This window comes from Leopardus geoffroyi, chromosome C1, assembly GCF_018350155.1.
Source record: "Leopardus geoffroyi isolate Oge1 chromosome C1, O.geoffroyi_Oge1_pat1.0, whole genome shotgun sequence".
Classification (NCBI taxonomy): Eukaryota; Metazoa; Chordata; class Mammalia; order Carnivora; family Felidae; genus Leopardus; species Leopardus geoffroyi.
This window is the reverse complement of record NC_059328.1, coordinates 117,241,032-117,267,571: the sequence shown is the minus strand read 5'-3', so window position 1 is coordinate 117,267,571 and position 26,540 is coordinate 117,241,032. Positions and strand designations below refer to the sequence as shown.

At 49.4% G+C, this 26,540-nt stretch overlaps 1 protein-coding gene across 29 annotated transcripts in view; it reads right to left on the bottom strand.

The window, feature by feature from the left end:
* The window catches only part of CLASP1 (cytoplasmic linker associated protein 1), a 276,660-nt gene that overhangs the window by 9,700 nt on the left and 240,420 nt on the right, over positions 1-26,540 (bottom strand). For all 29 annotated transcript variants that reach the window (XM_045479468.1, XM_045479475.1, XM_045479463.1 and 26 more), the window contains 6 exons: positions 25,602-25,752; positions 21,063-21,309; positions 18,415-18,605; positions 16,524-16,652; positions 1,940-2,146; positions 357-473 (listed from right to left, as the gene is read on the bottom strand). In XM_045479468.1, the coding sequence (XP_045335424.1) occupies positions 357-473; positions 1,940-2,146; positions 16,524-16,652; positions 18,415-18,605; positions 21,063-21,309; positions 25,602-25,752 (1,042 nt within the window). The remainder of the gene's footprint in view (positions 1-356; positions 474-1,939; positions 2,147-16,523; positions 16,653-18,414; positions 18,606-21,062; positions 21,310-25,601; positions 25,753-26,540) is intronic.

Below are 26,540 nucleotides of genomic sequence, written 5' to 3'. Positions count from 1 at the left end.
AGCCAACAGGCCTCTTGTCCCATTTTCTGCCCCCCATTCTAAAACACCCTGAAAGGAACAAGACAGGCAGCGTGGCCTGGCTTCTGGCGTGAGAGCTCTGTGTGTCCCTGCGCAGCTGAATGTGGATGAGTGTCCTCATCCCACAGGGACATCGTCACGAATGAAGGCACCGACACACGCAGAGCGCGCACAACAGCGCCTGCACGTTGGCAAGGCCCAGGGGGAGAGCCCGCGGTCGTCACCGTCGATGCCCACGAGGGACCCAGCCCGTGTGGAGGCCAGAGCCGCAGACAAGCAGATTTTCGGCCGCTGGCAGAGCCCAGGCGTGCCGTCGGCCCGTGTAACACTATACGTACCTTGCTCCCCGTGAGCTGTGCGAGGTGAGGTTTCAGCTCTTCTCCGATTACGGAATAAATCGCCACTAAGCAAAACACGCTGGCCTTACGCACACTGCTTTCGGTGTTGTCATAACCCTACAGAGTCAGAAGGGACACGAAAAGGAAATGAGATCAAAGATCTGCTTCACGGTCAATGTCTCGTCAAGGTTTCTGCAAATACCCTCACAGTTCAACCCTGGACTTGGCGCTAACAACCACCACACACCCGAGACCGGCCACTGGACCCAGGGAGCTTTCGCTCCAGGGAGGTCAAAACTCAACAGTGTCGAGAGTGAACTGGTTCCTGCAGGTGGAGAAGGGAGGCTGGCAAGTAGCAGCGGCCCTCCCCTGCACTATGTGCTGCTCAACGCGAGCTGCCACAGCAGCGCCACGCAAGACACGTGGGAGAGAGAGTGAGAGAGAGTGAGTGTGAGAGAGAGAGAGAGGGAGGGAGGGAGGGAGGGAGGGAGGGAGATGGGAAAGGAAATTAAGGGGGAAAACAGCTCGGTTCTTTCATATTCTCCCAATGGCAAAGCAAACCTTGTGTGAAATGAGAACTTTCAAGAAATGAGGACTGCCTCCCTCGCTCTTGTGGGCAGAACCTCTGTACCACCCAAAGCGGGGGGGGGACATCCGGGCCCGGAGCCTGACACCTGTGCGCTCTACATCCGGGCCTCTGTCTACCTGTCGGCCTGGCCTCTGCCCCACTCAAATGAGACAGCCTGCTGCTCTCCAAACAGCCCTGAGGATGCTTCAGGCTTGCTCTTTCCTCTGCCTGGAATAATCCAGTCTCAACAGTCTGTACTTAAATTCCCAAGCCGAGTGCTCGGCGAGCAGCAGCATTTCTTAAACGTGAAGCTGATTTCTCTCCACCTTCCCCACTGAAGTCGCTCTCTCCCTCCAGGGCCGGACTCTAAACCAGCTCTTCTGTGAAATCACCTCTTGGCCTCTGATCCAGGAAACCCCCACTCGCACCTACAGTAACTCGGCAGGTGGTGCCCCCATCTCTGGCTGCCTGCACAGCTGTACTGTGCCCCACGCAGGTTGAAACACCCCTGGGGTTATGCCGTGGCGCAGCCAAACATCTTCCTGAGTCTAACTCAGTGTCTTGCACTTAGAAGCCTCTCCATGAATATGTGCTGGATAGCAGAGCAAGGACAATTATCTGATTTTGCACTCCCACGGCCCACCCTGCCCAGGGCTGGGGCCCACAGATGTGCAATAAGGGTTTGTTGAAGGCATGAACAATGACGACCAGGAAAGGACCAAAATATATTTACAGTAAACAGAAAGTTCACTTTGGGAGCCACAGCTCTAGGCTGCTGGGAAGCTCTTCCGGCCACATTCAGGGGAGGGTGCGTTAGAAAACAAGAGAGAGAGGGCCCGAGGTGTCCGAGCCACACAGCTGCGCGGGTTCTGAAACCAGTTGGCGCCTGCCCTTTCCCACCCGCCCCTCACGTGAGTGAGGAGGGCAAAGCCCCAGGCACCCAGGTTGGGCAGCACTGGGTCCCGGCCTCACAGCCCCGCACGACAGGCACCGGCCAGCCGCCCAGGGGGCCCACCTGCAGCAAGCCCGGGATGATGTCGGCGAGGAGCTGCAGCAAGGACTCCTTGGCGATCCTCTCGACGACTTTGGTCTGCATCTTGATGGCAGCGAGGTTGATGGGGTAGTCGGCCGTCTGGATGATGGGGCAGAGGACTTTGATACACTGCTCCGGGTGGATGGAGCTGGCCAGCGTGGACGCCGCCTCCTCGGCTGCTCTCACCACCTGAAACACCAGTTCCCCCAAACAAGTGAGCTCCCGGAGACCAAGCGGTCTGCTGCCTAACTTCGGGAGCCAGAGGACACACGTCACCTAACGCCTCGGGCTAATTCTGTACAAGAGAATTAAGAGCCAGGTGGTCTTGAGGGTGATTCTCCAGTGGATGGGGGGCACGGGAAGGTAGGAATGCGGCTTCCACCAGAAACCCCGGAGAAGCGGTTCTCCAAGTGTTACCTCCCCTGCAGCAGCAGCGACATTCCTGAGAACGTGCTAGAAATGCAACTTCCCCGGCCCCACCGTGGACCTGCCGAATCAGAGACTGGGGCCTGGAGCCCAGCAAGCTGTCTTAGTAAGCGCTTCAGAGGGTCTCCCGTACGGGAAAATCTGAGAGTCTCTTAGAAGATTAGGACCTAGAAAAGAAGTAAACATAAATGCTTTCCAGCAGCTTGGGGGACAGCTGCAATTAAAGTAACTGGAGAAAAGCCGGGAAGAAAAACCAGTGGCTTCAAGACTTAGGATTCCATGAAGGCACCTAATCGTAAAGCAGTTGGAGAGGCTTTTCCAAGGAAAGCCTCCGTGCCCGTATCACCACACCCTGTACTCTGAAGGAAGTGCACAAAATGGCCACCTCACAGCCAAAGGAGCGGCCTCTGACCTGTGAAGAGATCCCAGCGCACTAGGACACACGGAGTCCTTGTGCTAGAGGTCACCAGGAGCGCCACAAAAAGAGCCTCTGTAATAAAGATAGAAGCTAAATGCAAAACCCGGCAAGGAACAAAGAGTGCAGGCTGCGGCCTTTGAGGGCTGGAAGCAAACGCCAGCCGTGCCACTCGCAAGTGCTAACCCCCATCTCCTCTTCTGTAAAATGGGGATGCCTCACAGAAATCATTTGTTAAGTGGTGTCAAAATGTACTACATGTTCAGTAAACGATAGTTACTCCTATTCATGACACAGGGGTATGTATATAAATGATAAGCAAAAAATACCAGGCTGTAAACATGTACGTATTTTTTAGTTAGAATTAAAAAAAAATTTTTTTATATATTTTTGAGAGAGAGAAAGAGAGGCAGAATAGGAGTGGGGGAGGGACAGAGAGAGGGAGACACAGAACCCCAAGCAGGCTCCAGGCTCCGAGCTGTCAGCACAGAGCCCGACGCGGGGCTCGAACTCACAAAACGTGAGATCATGACTTGAGCTGAAGTCAGAGGTTTAACCGACTGAGCCACTCAGGTGTCCCCGTGTATGCATTTTCTCATAAAATATAATGAAAATCTAATCCTTTTTTTCTGACTGCCAGCCCTGGACTGTTCATTCCACCCAGATTCTTCTCTGTTTTGTGTTCTGCTACTGAAACAAGGCAGCTGTCTTTAACACAGCAACAAGACCCAGGTTACCAGCTTAAGCCTCAATCTCCCCAGTGCTCTTGTGATTGAAGCAGACTGACCAACAAAAACAGCAGACAGACTACCTGGAAAGCATCTTCTAGATGTGGGCAAGGGTGGGCTAAAACATCCATGCATACAAGCCAGGGAGGACAGGACACACAGAGGGGCACCCTGAGCCATATGGTGGACACATGGACTGCAGGAGGTCACTGTAGGGCCCTGACCACTGTGCCCTCACTCTAGGAGGGACAGGGCCAGATCTTGGGGCTCCGCAGTCATGGCTTTGGGACAAGACGCAGCTCAGTTTAGCTGGGGCTACACCACCCTGTGAACAGGACTGACTTCCCGGAGTGTGCCTCATCGGTCCGTGGGTCTGCTCTGCTCTCTGAACGGTAAAGTGGACTCCTTCCAACACAAGGGGGCTGAATTCATCTCACTTAAAAATCATTATATTTGGGGCGCCTGGGTGGCTCAGTCTGTTAAGCAGCCGACACTTGACTTTAGCTCAGGTCATGATCTCACAGTTCGTGAGGTCAAGCCCCGCAGTGGGCTCTGTTCTGACAGTGCAGAGCCTGCTTGGGATTCTGTCTCCTCATCTCTCTGCCCCTCCCCTGCTCACTCTGTCTCTCTCAAAATAAATACAAATAGACGTAAAACAAAAGCCCGGTATTTTTAAGGCTGGTCATGCTGCACTGACAGTTGGAGGTTCTCCCTGGGCTGCTCATGTCCCAACACTGGGATTTAACGCGGTGGAAAACCTGGAAGGAAACGCACAAAACGCTCCCTCATTATCTCAGGGGGTTAGATTATGGGTAATTTTATTCTCCTCTTCGTATTTTTTATATTGAAAAATTGCCACGGAAAACTGCCATAGTAATGTTCCTGGTAAGGAAAACGTATTCATAAAAATTTAAGTGTGCTTTTGAGATCAGGGAAAGTTCACAGTTCAGCCCTTGGTTCACGGAGAGCAGGGAGGACAGGGTGCTGCACCCCAGAGGCAGGCGGCCCTTCGTCGCCCGGGACAGAATTTGAGCCCCGGCACGGAGTTGCACTCCCTGGGTGTTGGCTGAGAACGTTACTATGATTATAATAATCGCTGCTATTTCTGCTTACTGCCTACTGATTCCATAAGCTCTCTTCTGCTATTTAGGAAACTCGCTGTCTCTCACACAAACGTGGCTGACCACGTCCCCTCCTTGGACAGCGGGATGACCTCTCCTTCTCAGCTTGTAGAGCTTTTCTCTATTGCTGGCACCTCATGTCGGTTGCTCTACATTCTTGCCAACATTTCCACATGTGTCTCCTTCCCAAACAGGCTGCAAGGCCTAGCAGACGGGCTGGGGCACTTGTTTTGTACCCCAAAGTACACAGCAAGGCTGGGCGTTTACCAGGTGTTCAACATTCATTCTGTCTGCCTGAGGGGATGTTCCTACTTAAAGCCCTGCCTTCCTGAACTCTCAAAGTTCTCTATTTCTTGTTAGAGGCCTCTTGAACTTTCCCTGGAAGGACCTGCTATCTCCTTAAGGCACTGACCGAAGTCTAGGGGCCTCATTAAGTAAGCTCACACCCCCGTCACCTGACCATTGCGCTCGTGGACACAATGCATACACCTGTGGGGGCATACATCGGGATTATGGATTAATCCTTCCGAGAGTCAAAATGGGGACCAGGATCAGCATGGTTCAAGAGTAAATACTGTGTACACGAGAGAAGACAGGGGTCAAGAACATCCAAGATTTGCCTGCACTTATTATATACGTGCAAAGTCAGGCTTGGGTGCAAAGTACTGCAGAGAGGTCATTTTACTTTCAAGAATCCTATTCTCGGTAAGCCCGTAAGAGCCATTTTCCTTTCATACCACGACTGGCCCTGCCTTGTGTACAACATGCACACACTCATTCACTCCTGTGTGTCAGGGACTGAGCTCAGGGCAGGCCACAGGAGTGAGGATGATGGGTGGGCCCGGACCCCGTCCTCACGGTGCTGAGCAGGATGGGCTGGTCTGTGCAGAGGGTGCAAAGCCCCAAGAAGTGGGGAACCGAGCCCAGAAGCAGGTGGGGGCGGATGGCGGGGAGCTGAGGAGTGTCTGCAGTTGGCCGGGGTTAGATGAAAGGAAGCTGATGAGGGGTGGGACGCAGAATGAATGTCTGCACAAGGCTTCCCAGGTGTTCTTGGGGGTTCCTCCAGCTCAAGGGCCCTTGGCCATGCGAAGCCAGCCCTCCCCGCCTCTGCCTCCTCCACAGAAAGTGGGTGGTTGGGGTCAGCCAGGCAGCAAGCATGACCTCAGTCCCACTGATGGCATCACCCTCCACTTCACATACACGTGAGAATGAGGCTACTTAAAGAAAACTCACTGTGATTTTTTTTCTTGCCAACTCAATCTGCTGCAAAGTGCAGCTTTTTCCACACAGGTCCCCTAAAAGCTGAGTACTGTTTGGCCCTGGTGTGCATGTATGACCTTTAACCTTTCACCCCAAGAAAGGCAGCTCCAAGTTGCATGGGCACAGACAAATCGGAGTTCAATCCTCTGGCAAGACACTCAATCAGTCTGAACCTCGATTTTTAAACTAGGGAATTAAGGGGCGCCTGGGTGGCTCAGTCGGTTGGGAATCCGACTTCGGCCTGGGTCATGATTTCATGACTCGTCGGTTCGAGCCCCACGTTGGGCCCTGTGCTGCCAGCTCGGAGCCTGGAACCTGTTTTGGATTCTGTGTCTCCCTCTCTCTCTGCTGTTCCCCCACTCATTCCCTGTCTCTTCTCTCCCTCAAAAATAAATAAAAACATTAAAAAAATTTTTTAGGATAGGGATTTAAAAAATACCGACTTTGGTGGATTTTGGAGTAAGAGAGAGAACATACAAATAAAGGATTGCTGGTAAGGGGTCACAGGGAGACACAGCGGAGAACCAGGGAGTTCTGAGTCTGCCAGAGAGCAGAGCTCCCTCCAGGGGACCCCTCCGACCCAGTCTAGTGCCCACATCAAGTGGGTCTGCCCTCGCCAAGAATCGCTCTAAACAGCTATCCTGGAACCAGGCCCACATTTGTCGATACGGCGTGGAAGGCCAGCATGGCCTGGCTCCTGCCTGTGTCCAGCTGTGGTTTTGCCCTCCCTCTCCCCCTGTGCCCTCGTCACACTGAGCTGAGGGCAGGCCCTGCACATGCCCTGCCGGCCCTTTCGCGAGCCCCTGACTAGCCCCTCCGTTCCTCCTCAGCGTCGCTCACTGGTGCTCCTCACCTGGCCGGGCCAGGTCTCCTTCAGGACCCGCTTGCTGCGGTACGACTCTGGGGAGCCCTGTGTGCACACCTCCACCACTGCACTCAACACCTTGCTCAAATGGTCTCTCCCACTAGACAGAAAATTCCTCGAAGGCAAGCTCCCACCTCAGCTACCTTTCTATACCCCCCACGCCTGGCACAGCGTCCAATATACATGAGCTACTCAAGAAATGTTTGTCAAGCACATTCTCCCGTGTACATATTTTGTAAAATGTTCGCGACTGGCAAAGTCACCTCTGGGGCATGCCTCACTGAACTGCACGGACGTGTTCCACCTGAGGAGCTGGCCCAGAAACTGAGGGGGAAGCAAGATATCTGCAGGCGAGCCACCTGGCCCTTGGGCAAAATCAGCTATAGGAGGCCTGGAGGGTCCCATTCCCGATGACAGGGCAGAAAGGCGACACTTCTTGGAAAAAGAGACCTTTGGAAAAGAGACTTTAGTTCAGGTTGGTTTTTTTTTTTTTTTTCCCTAGCAACCCGCTGTTTGAAGAGGGGTGGCGTACCGCTTAAAAGACTTCCATTGTGCAACGAATTACTCTAAGATGAAGTGCTTTTATTCCTCCTCAGTTCATGCACGTCCCTCCGGTCACTGCAAGTCCACGGTGCACTTGGGAAAGCCGAGCACCGGGCACGTGGCTGAGTTACGTACAGCTGGGCAGCCAGTGGACAGTGGAAGAGGGGTCATCTCTTCCCTAAGCGGGTCCCGCAGTGAAGGCGTGCTCCGAAGCCAATACCTTTCTGCTGTGCGAAATTACTGTTTGCAAGTACCCTAACATACGGCTCAATCTGAGCCGTACTGAGGAAAGTCTGTGTCTTAGTTTTTTGTTTTTTTTTAATTGTTTTTAAGCTTTATTTTATTTTTGAGAGAGAGAGAGACAGAGCGTGAGCAGGGAAGGAGCAGAGAGAGAGGGAGACACAGAATCCGAAGCAGGCTCCAGGCCCCGAGGTGTCAGCACAGAGCCCGACACGGGGCTCGAACTCACGATCCGTGAGATCATGACCTGAGCCGAAGTCGGATGCTCAACCGACTGAGCCACCCAGGCACCCCAGTGTGTCTTAGTTTTTAAAGAGATGGGGTAAAACCAGAAGGATCAGAAAATACTGGATAACCTTGGGGGTACATCCAAGGTAGAAGACACTGATGTACATGTTTAAGACCCAGCTGGGAAACGGGAGGCAGCTTAGTGGGTGGGAAGACAGGCCTGGAAACAGACTGGGACCCAAGTGCCAGCAGTGCCACTTAACAGTCCTGACAGGAACAAACAACTTCCCCACGCCCCTCGGATGCGGAGAGCATCAGTGAGACAAGGAAACATACTGGCGGGCTCGTGGTGAGAGTGCCATCGTAAGGTTTCCTTCCTTGCCTCCAACCTGTTTGTACTCTCCTGTCATTCGGGTGAAAGTGAGTTGCCCTGCAGTGAGCTGTGGGTCAAAGGACTTCCAGATCTGCCGAGCCAAAACCCACACCCAAGGAGAACTTCCTCTTCTAACCCCAGGAATTCTTGATGTCACCTGCATGAAGCATTTAATCCAATGTATCTAACACACAAAGGTTTTCTGAAAAACGTCTGAAAATGAAAAGCCAGAAGGTATACTTCGAGGTGGCAAGTTTGAGGCCCTCTTTCTTACGGAGGTTACAGCAAGTTTCCCAAGACAGACACACGCTTCTGCCAAGGCAAGTAGGTGTTCTGGACTTCCCTCTCTGTGCCAAGCCCCCGGCTTTTGGCGAGCTGCCTGAATCAGGGTGAACTTTAGGTTTTGCCCCTGCGTTCTATGTAACCTAAGAAGCAAAGATTATAAATGTAAGCAAGCAGAGAGCAAAAGTAAACACGGGCACCAGAAAGAAAGGAGAACAATACTGTTTGGTAGACAAGGTGGCCAGAAGCAGCAAGGATTTTAAAAAGGAGGGTGGGGTGGGGCACATTTATGAGACAGCAGCATCAAGCAGGTTATAATCTACCTTGAAGTGACCAAAATTGTCCCAAGTCTGCTGATTTTGCTGCTCTGATTAGAAACATGGGGATTTTTCCCTTTCAAAGTCAGTGAAGCTAGCTAGGAAAAGTACAATTTCCTCATCGAACTTTTTAAAAAATGAGATCATTACTCAGAATATTGATGAGTGTTTGCTTAAAGATAAGGTTTCTTTTAGAGCACAGAACTTGTCAAAATTTGGATTGTGTGTTTTAAGTCCAAAGTTTGATTTGGCTGTCACAGACACACGAGAAAAATTGGTTGAATAAGAAAAGATATTTTTTTAATGCAAAAAAAAAAAAAAAAAAAAGGTGGGGGGGGGGGCGGCAAAGGTTCCTAAAAAATGACTGGAATCAAAGAACTCTTCCCAGTCTGGCAAACCTAGTTTAGTGCCTCAATCATGTGGAAGCTAAGGAAAAGGTTGGCGCCACCTTCTGGGGAAAAACTGGAAAGACCTTATACAAATGGGATCCGGATCCACACGGAGCTGTGGTATCCTGGGGAGATTCCATCCTTTGCAAAAGACTGGCACTCCTTTAAATTCCAGGATTTAAGCTGCATGTGAGCCCTCACTTAGCTAGGCTCAGTGCCATACCAAAGGGAGAAAGGGAGGAAAGAAAAAACAGCTCCCGGTTCAACGTCCACGGACCCAAGTTTTGGAGCCAGTTCTGTCATCAACTAGTGAGGTGGTCTGGGAGGACATTTCTTCTACTTTCAAGGCCTCAGTTTCTCTCATCAGAAAAATGGGAGGGAGAATGTGAATCAAGAATTTTCACATTCTTGGGGCGCCTGGGTGGCGCAGTCGGTTAAGCGTCCGACTTCAGCCAGGTCACGATCTCGCAGTCCATGAGTTGGAGCCCTGCGTCGGGCTCTGGGCTGATGGCTCAGAGCCTGGAGCCTGTTCCCGATTCTGTGTCTCCCTCTCTCTCTGACCCTCCCCTGTTCATGCTCTGTCTCTCTCTGTCCCAAAAATATAATAAACGTTGAAAAAAAATAAAAATAAATAAATAAATAAATAAATAAAAAAAACCACAAAAAACTAGAAGCTGTACTGTTGGAGATAACATCAAACCCTGCAGTCAGTAAAGAAGGCGCTAGAAGCTTTTAAAAAGAAAAAAAAATAAGTAAACTTAAAAAAAAAAAAAAAAAAGAAAAAAAGAGACAACCTGAACCTCCTCAGATGGGAAGCTGAGTGGCACACAGAGGCCTCCTCTTCTGCATGTCTCAAAACTCAGGGTGCCCTCCGGCTTGGAGGTGACAATGTAACAGCTACTCCAGTGTGGACATGGATAGATTCAGCCAGCACAGCAGCCAAGACGAAAACTGTGTTTTCCATTGGTGTTTTTTTTTTTTTTTTTTTTTTTTTGGGACAGAGAGAGACAGAGCATGAACGGGGGAGGGGCAGAGAGAGAGGGAGACACAGAATCGGAAACAGGCTCCAGGCTCTGAGCCATCAGCCCAGAGCCCGACGCGGGGCTCGAACTCACGGACCGCGAGATCGTGACCTGGCTGAAGTCGGACGCCTAACCGACTGCGCCACCCAGGCGCCCCTCCATTGGTGTTTTACAGTTTCCTCAATTGAATTTCAATAGCCCTCTTAGATATATTTTAAAAAGTACACTATATGTGCTTTGTGTAAAATCTATAAAACTTGTCAACAATTCTATTCAGATTGGTCTACTTTCTTCGCTGGAAGAGAACAGAGGAGACAGTATCTTCAGTTTTCCACAGCGTGAGCCCTGCAGGGCATCACGCTCTCTGCTCCCCTGGGTCACCCAGCGTACGAGCGTTTTAGAGACCCAGAGAGAGAGCTCCTGTGACTAGTCCGCAGTCGTACAGCCAGTGAATGACAAAAGTAGGACGAGGATCCACACGTTCACACTCCAAACTCAAAGGCTGTGACGTTGAATACTGGCCCTCTTGCCTGTCTCTTTGTAGGAGCTGTTTCTTAGTAGGATGCCTTTTCTGAAGCCACAGGAGCTAAAAGGCGGCCGGTGTCCTATCTGCCTCCCAGGAGGGCCGGTTCACCTGAGAGGAGGAACCTGTCACTTGCCCCAAACAGTGGCACAGCAGCGGCACTGCCGTTCAGAACCGGGCACTATGCTTGGCACTCTACAGCGAGCCAGTGGGGTGGGGACGCGGCATCTCCACGTGACATATACAGCATGAAAGCAATCTTGATTTCGTGCAGTCAGCCCAGGGTCTTCTAAGCCCACGCTCCCTCCTCCAGGCCAGGCCGCCCCGGCTCACTGTTACAATTCTCCCCCTAACTACTCCTCGCAGCCAACCTCAGGTTCTCACTTCCTCAGGCAGCCTTCCTGGACTCTTCCAGCCTACTCCAAAGTCCTAGTGCCTCTCACTCTGAACGCACATGTGCTTTAACCTCAACTAAACTATGAGCTTCTTGAAGACTGGAGCCCTGCCCGTCACTTCCAACCTCCTGCCTCCAAAAACAAAACATTTACCAGAGTTTGCGCTCTTAGTGTCAGACAATGTTGGCTTGGCAACTTTTAACCTTTAGAGGATTATATAGGTTTCTGGTTTTGCCTTTCCGTTAAAAAGAGCGAAAACTTGCAAAGGAAATCAGGTTCCTAGCCACCTCCCAAGATTGGGTGGGCTCAGGGAAAACTGCATACTTAGGACCTGTGAAGGTAGGTTTGTTACTTAATAGCAACTTCTAGTACCTTGAGGCTGGATGAGACACAGATAATCACTCAGTCCATTCCCTGGGGTAAGAGATAAGAGAAACCAAGGTCCGGGAGGGGTGAAGTAATTTCTCCAGGTTCACATAACACACTGTCCTCCAGAACCACTGATATGCGGGTGGTCACTGCCCCAGGAGGCTTCTAAGGACCATTCCAGAGCGCAGCAGGGCTGGCTAAGTCGTGGTCAGACAATGATTTTAATTGGTATGTGAAGGATAATTATCAGCTTGCTAAAATCAAACATCCTCCCCGACACACCACTGGCTCTTCTCTGGCCAGGACACTTGTCAAAATGACTGTAGAGAACACACCACGCCAGCAGGGCGAAGCCCAAGTCAGAAAACAAGCGCCCGAAACCTCCTCTTTTATTGTTTAAAATAATTTGGTGTAGCTCTACTTGTAATTCGTTACAGTCCTAGAATGTAAAATTAACTTTCTATGATTTAAAATAAAGCCCCCAAAGACAAACAATGGTTGTTTCATAAGAATCCAACTTCCCCAAACTGCCAGAGGCTGGACTCTGATGCCTCAAACACCCAGACGAAGAAACATCTGGTGAGCCAGTATGGGACACAAAAGGATGCTGACATTTCCTTCTTTTCACAGACAAATACAACTGAATACTCACTAATGTGGCCAAGTTCAGAAAAAGCTACAGCCAATGATCAAAAAGTTTCAATGACAGGGGCACCTGGGTGGCTTAGCTGGTTCAACATCTTGGGTCTTGCAATCAAGCCCCCGCATCAGGCTCCCAGCTGAGCTTAGAGCTTGCTTGGGATTCTCTCTCTCTCCCCCTCTGTCCCTGCCCAGCTTACACACTCCCTCGCTCTCTCTCTCTTTCTCTCTCTCTCCTTCTGCCCCTTCCCAGCTTACGTGCTCACACCCACACTCTTTCTCTCTCTTGTCTTTTTCTACCCTGTCCTGTATTTGAGTCTCACGACAGTCAAGCTTTATAACAGGCTCACCCAGAGGTGATGAGACCCAACAACACAGCTGGACAGCACACACAGTGGACTGAAAATCAGGTTTTCTGCCTCAGGAGTCACACCCCATGCTGACCCTAGAATCTTATTCGTACCATGGATTCTCTTATTAAATCCCCTCATCGATGAAGGAGAGATTCTGCGCCAGTCCTAACAAACGGATTGCCAGTTCTAAGAGGAGAAGAGTTAAATGAATGGAGTTTTCTTTTAAAACAGAAAATGGGCTTCAGATTTCTGAAGGTCACTAACAAGTCCTCAGCCCTTCTTAAGATGCCTGCTACAAGCTAACACTACTGTAAACCGTGGTGACTTCATTAAGGAAGACACTGAAACTCTGTAGCAATGTTTATTTACTAAACAGATAAAAAGGAGTCAGACTGAGAACAAACTGAGGGTAGATGGGGGGTGGGACGGAGGGGAGGGTGGGTGATGGGCATTGAGGAGGGCACCTTTTGGGATGAGCACTGGGTGTTGTATGGAAACCAATTTGACAATAAATTTCATATTAAAAAAAACTATAATAGGACACTAAAAAAAAAAAAAAGGAGGAGTCAGGTAAGAGATGTACTTATTCAAATAAGGAATATGAAACCATGTCTTAGCTGACAAACACCAACTTCTTCAATAGAAACTCTAAATTGGTATCCAAATCCTCTATGGTGTTTACTAAATCTGTGTTGGCTTAAGATGAGGGACGCCTGAGCGAGATCTAGTGCCTGGTATGTTTCCAATGTGTAACAAACATGTTTTGCATGCACGGTTCCTTTTAAAAGACCCTGAGAACACAGACCGTGGCTTAAAGGATGAGATATTCATCTCCCCTGAGAGCTTTTATGACAAATTTCAACTTCTAGAAATGGCATTTCAGTAACTTGTCCTTCACTGCTACAGTCCCAGAGCCACTGCCCAGTGTGCACCATAGTGTGGCCACTGCCCCAGTGGGCAAGGAGGGACATCTGGGGCTAAGGTCCCAGAGCAGCCTTATGTCAGCCTGTTGCGTCCTGCCGAAGCCTGGGTTCTGTCTGTGAATACAAAACCAACGAGTTTCCTAAGGGAGGGAAGTTCCAGGAAAGCTCAATGGAATGAACACGCTTTGGAAGTACCAATTAGCTATGAGAGTAGACTCTGCTTCTGCATGACTGACACAGTCACTGGGTTTAGAAACATTTTAGATCCTTCCCAATAAATGTCAGAACCATGTCTGAATGCAGTGACAAAAAACACATAACACTAGAGAACTACCATGTGCAATATTCTATGCCAACAAGATGGCCACAGCACGAACTTGATGTGCGTCTAACTATTCTGCCCTAAAAAACAAACAAACAAACAAACAAACAAACAAACAAAAAAGTGAATGATAGATGGAGACAGTTTGGGTAAAATAAGAGAAAGACTAGAAGAATTTCAAAAGAAAAGACAGACAAAGAAACCATACACAATCCTAAATATACACAAGTGCCCAAGGCTGGGAGCTTCTGGCCAAGTGACAGAGTGCAGTTTCACAGGGAAAATACAAGGGCACTCAAGGTGAGTATCAAAGTATGCAAAGCAGGGCAGGCCTGCCAATAAAGCCACTCCTTCACTGGGAACAGGATGTTTTCCCCACCTGCTTGGTCAGGTGATCAGTGACGGCAGTGAGGAGACCCTGGGTCACAGGGATGCCACAGGACAACTAAGGGCTGCTAAGCTTACTTTAAGCAACAGGTATTTTCTGCTTCTGTCCCTCAGGCAATTTAAAAGAGTTCACGCCAAAGAACTTTCTCTACTGAATTTCTCATTTGCAGGAGGAAAAACACCCCAAAGAAACAAGATCCCTCAAGAAGACAGCTCAGTAAGAAACGGACTATTTAATTCTGCTCAGCTGTACTTCTTAGGGTCCACTGGCAAAGTTTCACAGTTTAAGATCAGGATGCCAGCTCTAAACACAGACATCCTCCAAGGGGATAGTCAGTAAGCGCCACACACTACGGAGGGCTTAGTGTCACCTCGATGCCACATTCTAAGTAGGTCCTCTCCAGAGGAAACAACATCAGGTGCTTCCAAGAGAACAGTTTTACTTCGGTTTTTGGTCAGGTATTTAAGAAGAGGCTATTAGGGTTTAAAAAAGAAGAGAAAAAGGTCAGCACAGGCCAGGCCACTTGCCCTAAGAGACACAAAACCTGCTTCACACACTGGTTCTGCCAATACCTGCCATGCGTCACCTGACAAATGACAGCATGTTCTGGACCCTCTTCCCTCACTCAGGAATGATGGCGTTGGCTACGTTAGCTCACGTGTCCTCACATTTTACATGAGTTATTGTAACAGGAAAGCGTTCTGTTCAAACATGAGTGATTTGTACTAGCACACGACGAAGCCAGATTTCTGAAGCGTCAACAGGTTAAAAACATATCTATCACTTAGGGCGCCTGGGTGGCTCAGTTGGTTGGGCGACCGACTTCAGCTCGGGTCATGATCTTGCGGTTTATGGGTTTGAGCCCCGCATCGGGCTCTGTGCTGACAGCTCGGAGTCTGGAGCCTGCTTCGGAGTCTGTGTCTCCCTTCTCTGTCCCTCCTCCACTTGTGCTCTGTCTCTCAAAAATGAATAAGTGTAAAAAAAAAAAAAAAAACAAACAAAAATGTATCTATCACTTTATGAACCCGCGTTGTGCCAGGCCCATCAGGTGGAGATGCCTAGACAGAGCGCGAGACCCCTACCCTTGTTGAGCCTGCAATTGTGGTGTGGGTTTCAGATCAAACCTGTCACCGCTGGGCAGCCACATAAGCTGCTAAACAGAGAAACAGCACAATTTGGGGTCCAGATTTTTTTTGTTGACGTATTCTTGCAGTTCCCTTAATCCGCGAGTGTGCCCGTGAGAATCACGTGTGAGCCACGAGACTCAACTAAGCAGGTTATTCTCACTTGGGGTCCAATCCATCGAAGTTTTCTAATGTTCTAAGTATACAGTCCAATTTCCCACAGTGCCTTTGATTGGAAAGGCGTTACTGAAACCATCTGTATTTCACTGTTCTCTGTAGGTCTCTAGGCACTCGAAGGACTGGTGAGCCCCAGGGGCTGGACAAGGCAACGAGCAACCGGCTGGACTTACTGCGGGTCCAATCAGGGCCTGTCGTAAGTGTGCGGGGCACAGAAACACATTTTTCCAACTCTCCAGTAGGCGTCTGAGGTGCCAGGACAGTTGTTAGCATTTTACACGTTCAGGAGCGAGGAAAGGCAGGACATGGCTGCCTCCATTCATCCTGAACTTGCAGTGAGGGGCACACTGAGAGGGGAGGGGAGGGAGGAAGACCAACAGGTATATGTAGCACCTGTCGTCACTGGCCACGTCATTCAATTCTCACAAGAAACTGTGACAATGTCCTCCTCCACCTTATCCACAAGCACACTGAGACGCGGAAGCTGAAAGAACCCGTCCGAGGTCATGGAGCAAGGAAGCGTGGGTTCCAGCACTTGCACATCTGTCTCTCGAGCCAACCTCGATCTCCCAACGACAGTCTGGCAGGTGCCGAATGCCACCAGGAAAACGGCAGCCCCTCCTTCTGACCACAGCAATTGGGAACCACCGACCAGGAAATCCCTGAGGACAGGTCAGGCCTGCTGTACATGTGGGAGTCAGGAACCTACCAAGTGGCACCAGGCCCTGAATGGCACCTGGGCTCAGCCGCCACACCAGCACTGGGACTGTCACCCTGAACCACGGCCTGGGCCGAGCTCTAAGGGAGCAACTCTTTTTTTGTTTAACGTTTTTTTTTTAAGCTTACTTATTTATTTTTGAGAGAGAGAGAGCAAAAGAGAGAGAGCAGGGGAGGTGCACAGAGAGAATCCCAAGCAGGCTCCATGGTGACAGCAGGGAGCCCGACGTGGGGCTCGAACTCACGAACTGTGAGATCACGACCTGAGCAAGAAGCGGACACTTAACTGACTGAGCACCACCCCCCAGATGCCCCCCAAAGGGAGCGACTCTTAGGCTGCACACTGATCCACACCCCTCTCTCCCCACACCCTCACTGCACCCCCAGGCCCATCTGCTCGGCACTCCTGGGCCAGAGGCCGGCTTACCTCCTTATGGGAGTCTTTGTGGGCTTCCAGAGTCTTCATAATCGTCAGCTCGGCATAGTTCTTAAATCTTGCGGGCTGGTTTCTCAGAATTTCCCGTAGAACTCTCAATGCTAGTGCTCGGATGGAATGCTGGAGTACAAGAGGAAAGGAAGATGTCAGCAAACAATACAGCGCTTCACTGAACATACTAGCCAGAAGCGCCCGGCACGGCCAGGCACCCAGCCCTGGGCTCCCCTGGCGTCTTGCTGGCACCCAACGCAGGTCACATTGCAAACATGGCACAGGCTGAGGCAGCCAGTCCCATGAGGCGGGTGCTATGCCTACGCTGACATTCCCAGGACCCAGCACCTAAGACCTGAGGAAGGTTTCTGGAATGAGCCAAAAGAGGACCAAATGAGACTGAATGAGGACGATACATCTAAGTTCATTATCAATCTCCTGGAGGCTTTCCATGTTTTTTGAGATGTCGGTATGCAAATTACCCTTTGGTAAAGAACAGGTAACAAGCATCTAACCACTTCATCAACACGGCCTGTAAGACAGCCACAGACCTGTCTTTACTCCCGACCTTCTGTGTGATGAGATCACGGGGGAGGGTCGCGTGTACACGCCTCGAGGTGTCTGAGGCCCAAGCTGCGCCGTTTGGAGGAAAAACCGTTCCACACGGGCTCCTAATCTCAGTAAAAGGGGTTTACACCAAGCTGAGCCAAAAACTACATCCTGATTCTTCGTCACTCGTCTGTGCTATTGGCTCACTAATGGACCATCTACCTGCTCTCTACGTGAGATCACTCTATCTCCCAACACAGCCTGACCAAGCAGGCTGTAAGGGAAGTGACTGTAGGTCCTCCATCACTGTACTTCTGTCTGTCCCCACCCTCCTCCATCACTGTACTTCTGTCTGTCCCCACCCTCCGCCAAACCATTAACCCGAAGCATCAGAAAGCAATCAGAGCCACCGCATTCGCCGGCCCCCTGTGCACCCGTCTTCCATCAGAGTCACCATCAATGTGACCCCGAGAGGGACCTTCACCGTGGGCTGTGTTGACCTTCCTCAAAATCCACCTGGTCCTGCCCTTGAGTTCTTCATCACACCTGCTTCGTTGTTTCCGCGGCCTCCACAAAGCCCAGTGCACAGGTGGATTTTTACTTCTAGAGTTTCACTCAGACAATTCCCAACATCTGCTGCTGTCTCCGCACAAGGGACCGGCACACAGATGGGAGAAGGAAGGGCTCTCACTAGGTTACTCCCCGCTTTAAGAGTCATCTACGTGGTGCCAGGTGTGGATTACGGACCGGGCACGGCACAAATTCCTCGTTGGTCACACTCAAAGGTCACAGGGCAAAGAGGGCTTTTGATTTAAAAAATAATACAGAAGATAACAGAAAACAACCCATGCTCCAGAACTGCTTGCTTAACCAGTTAAAATCACTGTTGCTGCTCACAGATGCCGGCTGCATCTACACAGAACTTCAGGGAAGGCAGCATCTAGTAGGGTCTCTTAAAAAATGAACTTCTCTATTTCTCAGTTACGCATGAAACCTAAAACTCACACAGAAAAAAACCTCATTGTAAAAAACCATTCCGTGCTAACAAAGGTTTAAGAAATTCTGTGTTAAACAAAGTAACCTGAAGCAGGAACAAGTTTCCCTCAACTCCTACAAACCCAATTACAGAAGAAAACACACATATAAATAAGCTAGGAACGGGGTCCATCTCTGACAGAAACATGACCTCACTAGCTGGTGCTCAGAAAATATTTGGAAAATGTTTTGATGTAAACAGCAGGCACAGTACAGAAATAAAGCTGAAGCCAAAGTCCAGAACGACAGGACTTAACAGCCCGTCACACGGGAAGGGGGGAACGCAAGGACGAGGAAGGCGCCTCACGTCTTTGTCTCCAAGCGTCTCCAGCAGCAGGAGCAGAATGGTCTTGAAGTGCTCCTCCCAGACGCCCAGGCTGTCTTCCCGGGTGATTTTGAGCAGCTCCAGCAGGGCGCCTTTCCGTTCCTCCACCCGCTCGTTGTGGTTGGACAGCTCTTTCAGAAGGTCAGCCACCAAGTCAGAATGGTCAATGGGCACTGGAGAGACACCGAGACAAAGTCACCTCACGAGGACACCGGGCTGTGGACGCGCCCTCCGCCCGCTCTCCACTCCCAGAGGCAGCCCCCCTCCGTCATTCCTGCCCCATGCCCTTCACCCTTGTCTGCTGCCCGCTCATGACACCCTTAGCAGGCCGTCTCACCAAACAGGAAAACAGAGATGTGGGAACAGATGTCAAGTACCAATACCAACATCCTTACCCTCCCCCACCATCGTTTTCCCCCTTCGAGTTCAGACAAACAGGAGAAGCCATCTAAAAGTCTCTCCGTGACTGTCCTCCTCCCCCCAAATCTATCTCCACTGCAGCAGCTCCAAGTCAGGCCACCCCTGGACAGTCCCCTCCCGCCGTCACACCCACTGACACGTGCACATTTTCCTCCAGGCCCTCCTCACTGACCCGTCTGACATTCCTTCCCTCCCCGAATGTCCAGAGCTTAGTAACTAGCACAGCAAACAAATACTAATCAAGGTGTTGAGCCTGTGCGTGGACTGTCCATGCACAGACTGTACAACGTGCCAAAACCACTTAGCAAAAGGGCTTCAGCCATGAAAGACCTATCCTTTCTCTTCCCATGAACTTAACAGACCTCAACTCTGAACACTTCCTTTCAATAGAAAGGATGAAAAGGCAAAGACAAATCATTAGGAACTACTTAAATTTGTATTTTCATACTTTTTTTTTTTTTTTTTTTTTTAGCTTCTAAGGTGCGAGGGAACAAACACACAGGAAGTTTGAAATGTTAAAGAACTCAATCATTTCCCCCCTGCCTTTCCACTTTTCTCTTTAGGCCTTTTAGTCAGTTGGTAAGCCTTACATAAATTTAGTGAGTTTAGGAAGCCTTTTACGCAGTTGGTAAATAGGGAACAACCAACACCCCAATCTCTGTTCTATCTTAAACAAGACCAACAAATGGGTAAGTTAAATGATGTGTCAACTGTCTGAACAACAAAAGGAAACAGCCCACTACTCCTAAAAAGTGCAATTCATAATAACCACCAAGCCATTAGCCTTGGGCCCAGTGAACAGACACTGGGAATCCCTGGGAATTTACAGGGTTGCTACCCACGGCAAGTAACCACCTGGGCACGTGCCTTCAAACGACTGCCGGACTTCATTTCTGTCTTAGGATCCCATCGCTATTGTGGGGCTTGAACTCACAGCCCTGAGAGTAAGAGTCACGTGCTCTGCCAACTAAGCCAGGCAGGTGCCCCCCAGTTCCCCTTCTTTTGTGTCCCCACTGAAACCAGCATCTGCTCTAGCGAGGCGCCCCCTCTTTCCAGTGCCATTGTGTTAGGTCTTTTTTCTCGGACAGGCCATGAGTTGCTCTGAGGCCAAGGACTGTGTCTGATTTGCCTCCTTGTCCCCAGCAAGCTATACACTTCATGACACACAGTGAATGCTATCTGTTTAGGGTTCTAATTTAGGGTTCTGATTTAATTCATTTAAAACTGAAAAACAAAACAAAGGCTTGGAAACAAAACGGATATATACGTATACTAAAAAAAAAAAACAAAAAAAAAAAACTATTATGTGAACGTGACAATCAGGTGAAAAAAGAACTAATTAAGTTCCAGACAAAAACAGCATCATTCCAATGCATGCTTACTCACCGGTTACTCAGTAATGGACACTGGTCTTAACACAAGTGTCAGAAAACAAAGCACGTCATCAGACTAGTTCCGTTCGTGCCAAGTATGTTATATTTGGGGCAAGTAACTTAACCCTTCTGAATGTTAGTTTTTTAACCTGTGAAATGGGAATAATCCCTTCTATCTCATTAGATATGTACAGAAAGCAGCTGAGCGGAAAGCACATGGTAATGCAGGAGCTCAGCATATGCCAGATCCCCTCTCTCTGAACTACGAGACAGAAGTCAACCAAAGCAGCTCCAGGAAGACCTGGTTAAAACGCTGGTGTGAGAGAAAAGCGGGGGGCTCTCAGCGGTGCTACCGGGCCCTCCTTCCGTAGCTCAGGGCTGGGAGAGGACACACAGACGCTGAGCCTCTGCTGGGATGGCTTGTGCCTCTGCCTCCCACCCGCTAACTGCTACTCCCCTCGCGCTTCTGACCTCCACTCAGGCCCTTGTGCCTCGCGGAAGCCTTCCCTGAGGGGCACAGCTGACCTTCCTTCACTGCACAGTGTGCAGCCCTAAGTTTGGGTCACCAGTAGTTCCTGGTTTCGTGACTGGCTCTACGAAAGCCAGGCTGCTGGCTTCCAGAGGGCAGGGACTGTGCACGCTTCTGTGCACAGATGTGCTTTCCATGCCTAAGCACATGGTGGGGGCTCAGTAAGTGGCTAAACGAAGGACTGTCTGCATGTGTGTTTGCCCTCTACGCCCAGAGCTGCTGTGCCCAGGGAGAGCCACAGAAAGCTCTTCTGGACCGGAGGGGGGAAGGGGGGGAGTTGGATGGGGGTCAAGCAAAGAGGAACAAACCATCTCGAAGCTGCTCCATGTCATCATCAAACACGGCCTCCTTCAGGGCTGTCTTGTCATAGGCGTTGATGGTGTCCGAGTAGGGGTAGGGATTGTAGTCTCGCGCCCGCGGCCCAGGGAAGGCGCGGGGGGGCTGGGTGTTGAGGAGGGACGTCTTGTTGTCCAGGGCCGTTCTGCCTCCTTCCACCACATCACTGCCTCCCCGGCCCTCCGTGGCAGGCGACGCAACTCCACCATCGCGGGACACCTGAGGCACGGCACATGGTCAGCTCCTTTTTAGGACTTTTAACAAACTCTTCCTTTACATTTTCAGAAGTATTGGGACAGCCAGATTTCTCCCTTGAAATCTGGCCACTGACCAAAGGATAGTTACTAGGTTCCAATCTGTAAACCATCCAATTCATAAACTACCTGAGCAGGAACTAAACACACTTATGTTTTCCCCTCTCCACTCGCTAATTTACATGTAAAGCCTGTTAATTTACATCTGAAGTCTGTTTTGTAGGTGGTGATGACTTTTTACTTAAATGTTTCTTTAAAAAAATTTTTTTTAAATGTTTATTTATTTTTGAGAAAGGGAGAGAGAGAGACAGAGAGAGAAAGAGAGAGAGTGAGAGAGGACAAGTCGGGGAGGGGACAGACAGAGAGGGAGACACAGAATCCGAAGCAGGGTCCAGGCTCTGAGCTGTCAGCCCAGAGCCCGATGCAGGGCTTGAACTCACAGGCTGTGAGATCATGACCTGAGCCAAAGTCGGATGCTTAACTGACTGAGCCACCCAGGTGCCCCTAAAAAAAATTCTTACTTTCTAAACTTGTATATTCAAACCAGTCCTTATCTTCATGCAGACTTTGCAGAGTGGGAATCATGGCACACATTCTGTCATATATTTTGCTTTTCTCATAGTGTAAGAATGTCCCGTGTAAATAAAGTATTTAATAACATATTGTTTAATGGGGCGCCTAGGTGGCTCAGTCGGTTAAGCGGCCGACTTCGGCTCAGGTCATGATCTCACGGTCCGTGAGTTCGAGCCCCGCGTCGGGCTCTGTGCTGACCGCTCAGAGCCTGGAGCCTGTTTCAGATTCTGTGTCTCCCTCACTCTGACCCTCCCCCGTTCATGCTCTCTCTCTCTCTCTGTCTCAAAAATAAAATAAACATTAAAAAAAAATTAAAAAAAAAATAACATATTGTTTAATCACACCACTATTTCTACTTGTGTTCTAGTAAGATTTACTCAACCATTCCCCTTCTACTGTTTTTTTTTAATGCTTCTATTTTTTGCTATTATAGACAACTCTGAAATAAACTACACTGTAACATAATACCTTTCTTACCTCTTGCTGCATTTGTTATTTAGCAGATTGCCAAAAGTTACATTACTTGATAAAGGATATGAAACTTAAAATCACCTATGCCGAATATAATTTTACTTAGCTCCAAAGCAACTGTATCAAGTTCCCATGCCACCAATATTACACTAGTTCCCTCATATCCTGAAGCATTAAATATTCTAATTTCTTTCTTTTTTTTTTTTTTTTTTTTCAACGTTTATTTATTTTTGGGACAGAGTGAGACAGAGCATGAACGGGGGAGGGTCAGAGAGAGAGAGAGGGAGACACAGAATCGGAAACAGGCTCCAGGCTCTGAGCCATCATGAGCCATCAGCCCAGAGCCTGACGCGGGGCTCGAACTCACGGACCGTGAGATCGTGACCTGGCTGAAGTCAGACGCTTAACCGACTGCGCCACCCAGGCGCCCCTAAATATTCTAATTTCTACCCGAAACAAAGCGGAACAATTTAGAAATAAAGTGGAGCCTCAAATGTATGTTTGCTGCATTTCTGTAATCACCCGTAAGGATGGACTTTCTCCTGCACGTTGAACGTTTCCATCTCTGCTTTGGGGAACTGTCTTCCTAGTGGCTCTGACATTCATCCTTACGGAGGTCTGTCTTATTACACTGGGTCACTTATCAAACCAAAGAGGTACACTGGCTCCCGAGTCTTTCACACATAATGCATTTTCACACCCAGCCCAGCTTCTTCGCTCACACTCCGGTAATCAGCAGCTAAGATCGTGAATTTCGAACCTGTTCAACAATTTCCACTTCGTCCTCTCATGTTCCCCGATCCTGCCACCCACCCTGTTGTCTGGCCTGGGGGCTCCTGCACCCCATCCTGCTGATCCCACCAATGACAATCCTGCTTCCATGCCTCGCCTGCTACCTTCACTCGGCAAGCTTCACCCCTTTCAACTTCGCCAGAGAATTTTTATGCTTTGAAAAAGCGGAAATCACTCAAATGTTCCAAAATAGGGCACTGAGTACATGATTGTGGTATCCATGTGACGAATTCTCACCTGACCATAAAAATTCCCACAGGAGAATGCAGACGGGGGGAAAGTGCTCACATGCTACACTCAACAGAATGCACACCGTGATGTCACTTGCGTCAAAAACAAACAAAACACACTACAGCCTACTCCAAGCATACAGATGCATAAATATATATAAAGAAATAGAAAAATACACACGAAAGCATCCACCTTCTCTTAGGGCCTCTATTGTTCCTAGCAGGGCTTCGGATTCCCTAATTTGAACCCCTCGCTCCCCACAGGTGTTCTGGAAGCCCTTTTCCACTCTTTCCACTCTCCTCACCACAGCTGAACTCCCGGAGTCAGGTCGGCCTCTTTCTGCTGCCCACAGAAAGTGGGAGTGGTCAGTGGGGATGCCCTCCACTTCCTGGCCCCACATCAACCCAGCCCACCCTGCTTCCCAGCTACGGCCACCAGTGCCCAGACTGCCTCCTCTGCCATGTCCTCAAGGACCCGTGTCCACCAATCACCCACGCCCTGCCACGGCATCGTCCATACTTTTCTCCTAACTGGTCCCATGTGCATTCAGACGGGGCAGGTCTCCCCGGGGAAAAGGTCCTGGATGATCCCTCCTCAATGTCCAGGTTGTTACTCAAGCTGGTCCTCAACCCACTGCACTCTGCTTTCCACGCTCAGCTCTGCTCTGAACGGTGCTCACAAAACAGATGGGGCTCCTGGAAGAAACTAGATCTGGAAACCGTAGACCAAGACTAAAGTGCGTAAAGTTTATTTGAGAAGAAGAACATGGAAATCCAAACAGTGGGTCCATTCTCCAAGAAGAGGTCGTGGCTCTACATCAGAACAATGGTGAATAAACGTGTGTTTTATATACTTTCAGCTAAAATACAATATTTGATGCAGATCGTAAAAAAAAATAAAAAAATAAAAAAATAAAAAAAATCCAGCGGAGTCCTTTCCCTTCACGTCTGACCGGTCGCTGTCTTTGCAGCATCACCTCTTTGGCTACAAGGCCTTTCCCAAAGTTTCCCTTAAATTCTCTGACACCCCACTCTCCTGGTCTCCCATGCAATAATAACCTGTAGCCCTTCTCCCAAGTCCTCTCCTTCCGTCTTTCCCTTTAGTGTTGATGCTCCCCAGGATTTTGTCCTTACCCTTTACTTGGTTGATTTCACTCACTTTCTAGTTACCATCAGGCAACCAGTCAACGTCTCTCAATGTTTCATCTCCGGGCCGAGCGGCCAGCCTGAACTGCAGACTGGTATCTGCAAAGGCCTAAGGAGTATGTGTGCTTGGATACTCTCCCTATGTCCCCCAAGTCACACACATCCAAAACTGAACTCATTAAGTTCCAAAGGGGTTAACACACATTTTTTTCTCCTTCTGTGATATGATCTCACTGAACGGCACAAGCACCTAACAGTTCTAGCCAGAGACTTCGGACTCTTGTTATTTCAGCTCATGCCTTACCGACCCCACTTCCTCCAGAGTCATTCTCCATCTCAGAGGGGCAGCAGGTTTCCTAAAATTTTAAGTGTGGCCACGCCACTTCCTTGGTTAAAAATCTCCAGTGACCCCCGAGTGGAGTCACACACCAACAGGAAAGGGAGTACCCTTCCTGAGCCAACCCTTGCAGCCTCCTCCCCAAACCTGGCCACCAACGCGACAGGCCCGCTCTCTGCACGCCAGCCACCGCAAAGAGAACTCATGCCATCCCCCCTGCCACCTCTCTGCTTTCTCCCAGGCCCGTCCTCCTATCTGACCACACACTCCCCTCGACCTCTGCTTCACGAGGCTCCGAGGACAGCACCACCTCTGAGCACCGGGACCGGCACAGCCTGACTCATCAGTACTGAGCCCTGCCCGCTCCCGCCGCACCACCACTCCCCACGGATCCGCCTGCCTCTGCAGGAACTACAGCTCCCAGAGAACCGCACTGCTTTTTGATTCAGGCCTACTATTTTCATCACATCACAGGAACAAAAATATGTCCAGGATAAACAAAGGCAAACTGAGGGGACAAGTTAGTTTACATTCTTCACAAAGAGAGCTGGGGGTCACTCAAAATTTTATAAAGTTGCCTCAGGCCTCTTAAGATAATACTCTTCTAGCTACAAGACACAAATGATGATGAAGCTCAGTGTTCACGTGGTCAGTCCTCAGAGTTCTCACTTCACCGAAATAGTTCTCTGTTAGCCCGGAGATACTTACAATGTCACAGTCCTTTTTGCCATCTCGCTTAATTGGCTCGTTCAGATCCTCTTGGCTTCGAAAACTAAACTTTTCAATGGCTTCTGTAACTCCACGCAGAGAACTGTAAATTTCTTCAGAGTTCAGGTTCTCTGTATCATATTCCAGCATGCTAAAGGATCAAAAGATATTGTATTTCTTAAATTGAAGCACACGCATAAATTTGAGGCATGGGTATAAATTACTTCCAACAGTTTATGGAGTGAGGTATAATTACAATTTCGTGTCTTTAGGCGAGTTGGAATGAAAAGGAGACACCTGTTAGAGTGCCACCACTGGACAACTGCACGTGTTCCTTGTCAAACCAGGCCCCAAACACATCACATCAGCACTCGGTAAGACCCGGTGGGGGGCACAGCAATAACCACAAGAATGCAAGAACTCAAAGGGTGACAACTGGTGACAATGCACGAGGTAATGAAAGTGGAAAAATAACTTTCGTATCTTGAAGATGGAAACAAGGAGTCTGGTTGTTACTGGTCTCAAATGTACAAACGGGTAAGAGGGGTGGGCATTTCAAAATAAAGCTAGTGTTACAAGCAAGTTTCAGAGGGGCAAAGCTAACGACCTCACAAGACTGGGTAATGCTCACTGGGGTTAGAAACTTGTGAAATAAAACCCTACGTTCAAAAACGATTCCAAGTTAGATCCACCCTACCAAAAGGCTCCCGACAGTCTCTCTCGTGCCATCTAACCCAGGAGCTTGCTGTGAATATCAAACTCTTCCAAGGTGCTGACATTTTGCGTTTTACAATAAAAACAGATCTTATACAGATGAGTCACGTTCCTAGATGGATGTCTAGAAGTATTTCAAAAAGCAAGAAACATTCGTCCCTTACAGAAAAGTGATGCCAACGATTGTTCCTTTAGTGGGCTGAGCAGAGCCAAATCAGAAACTAA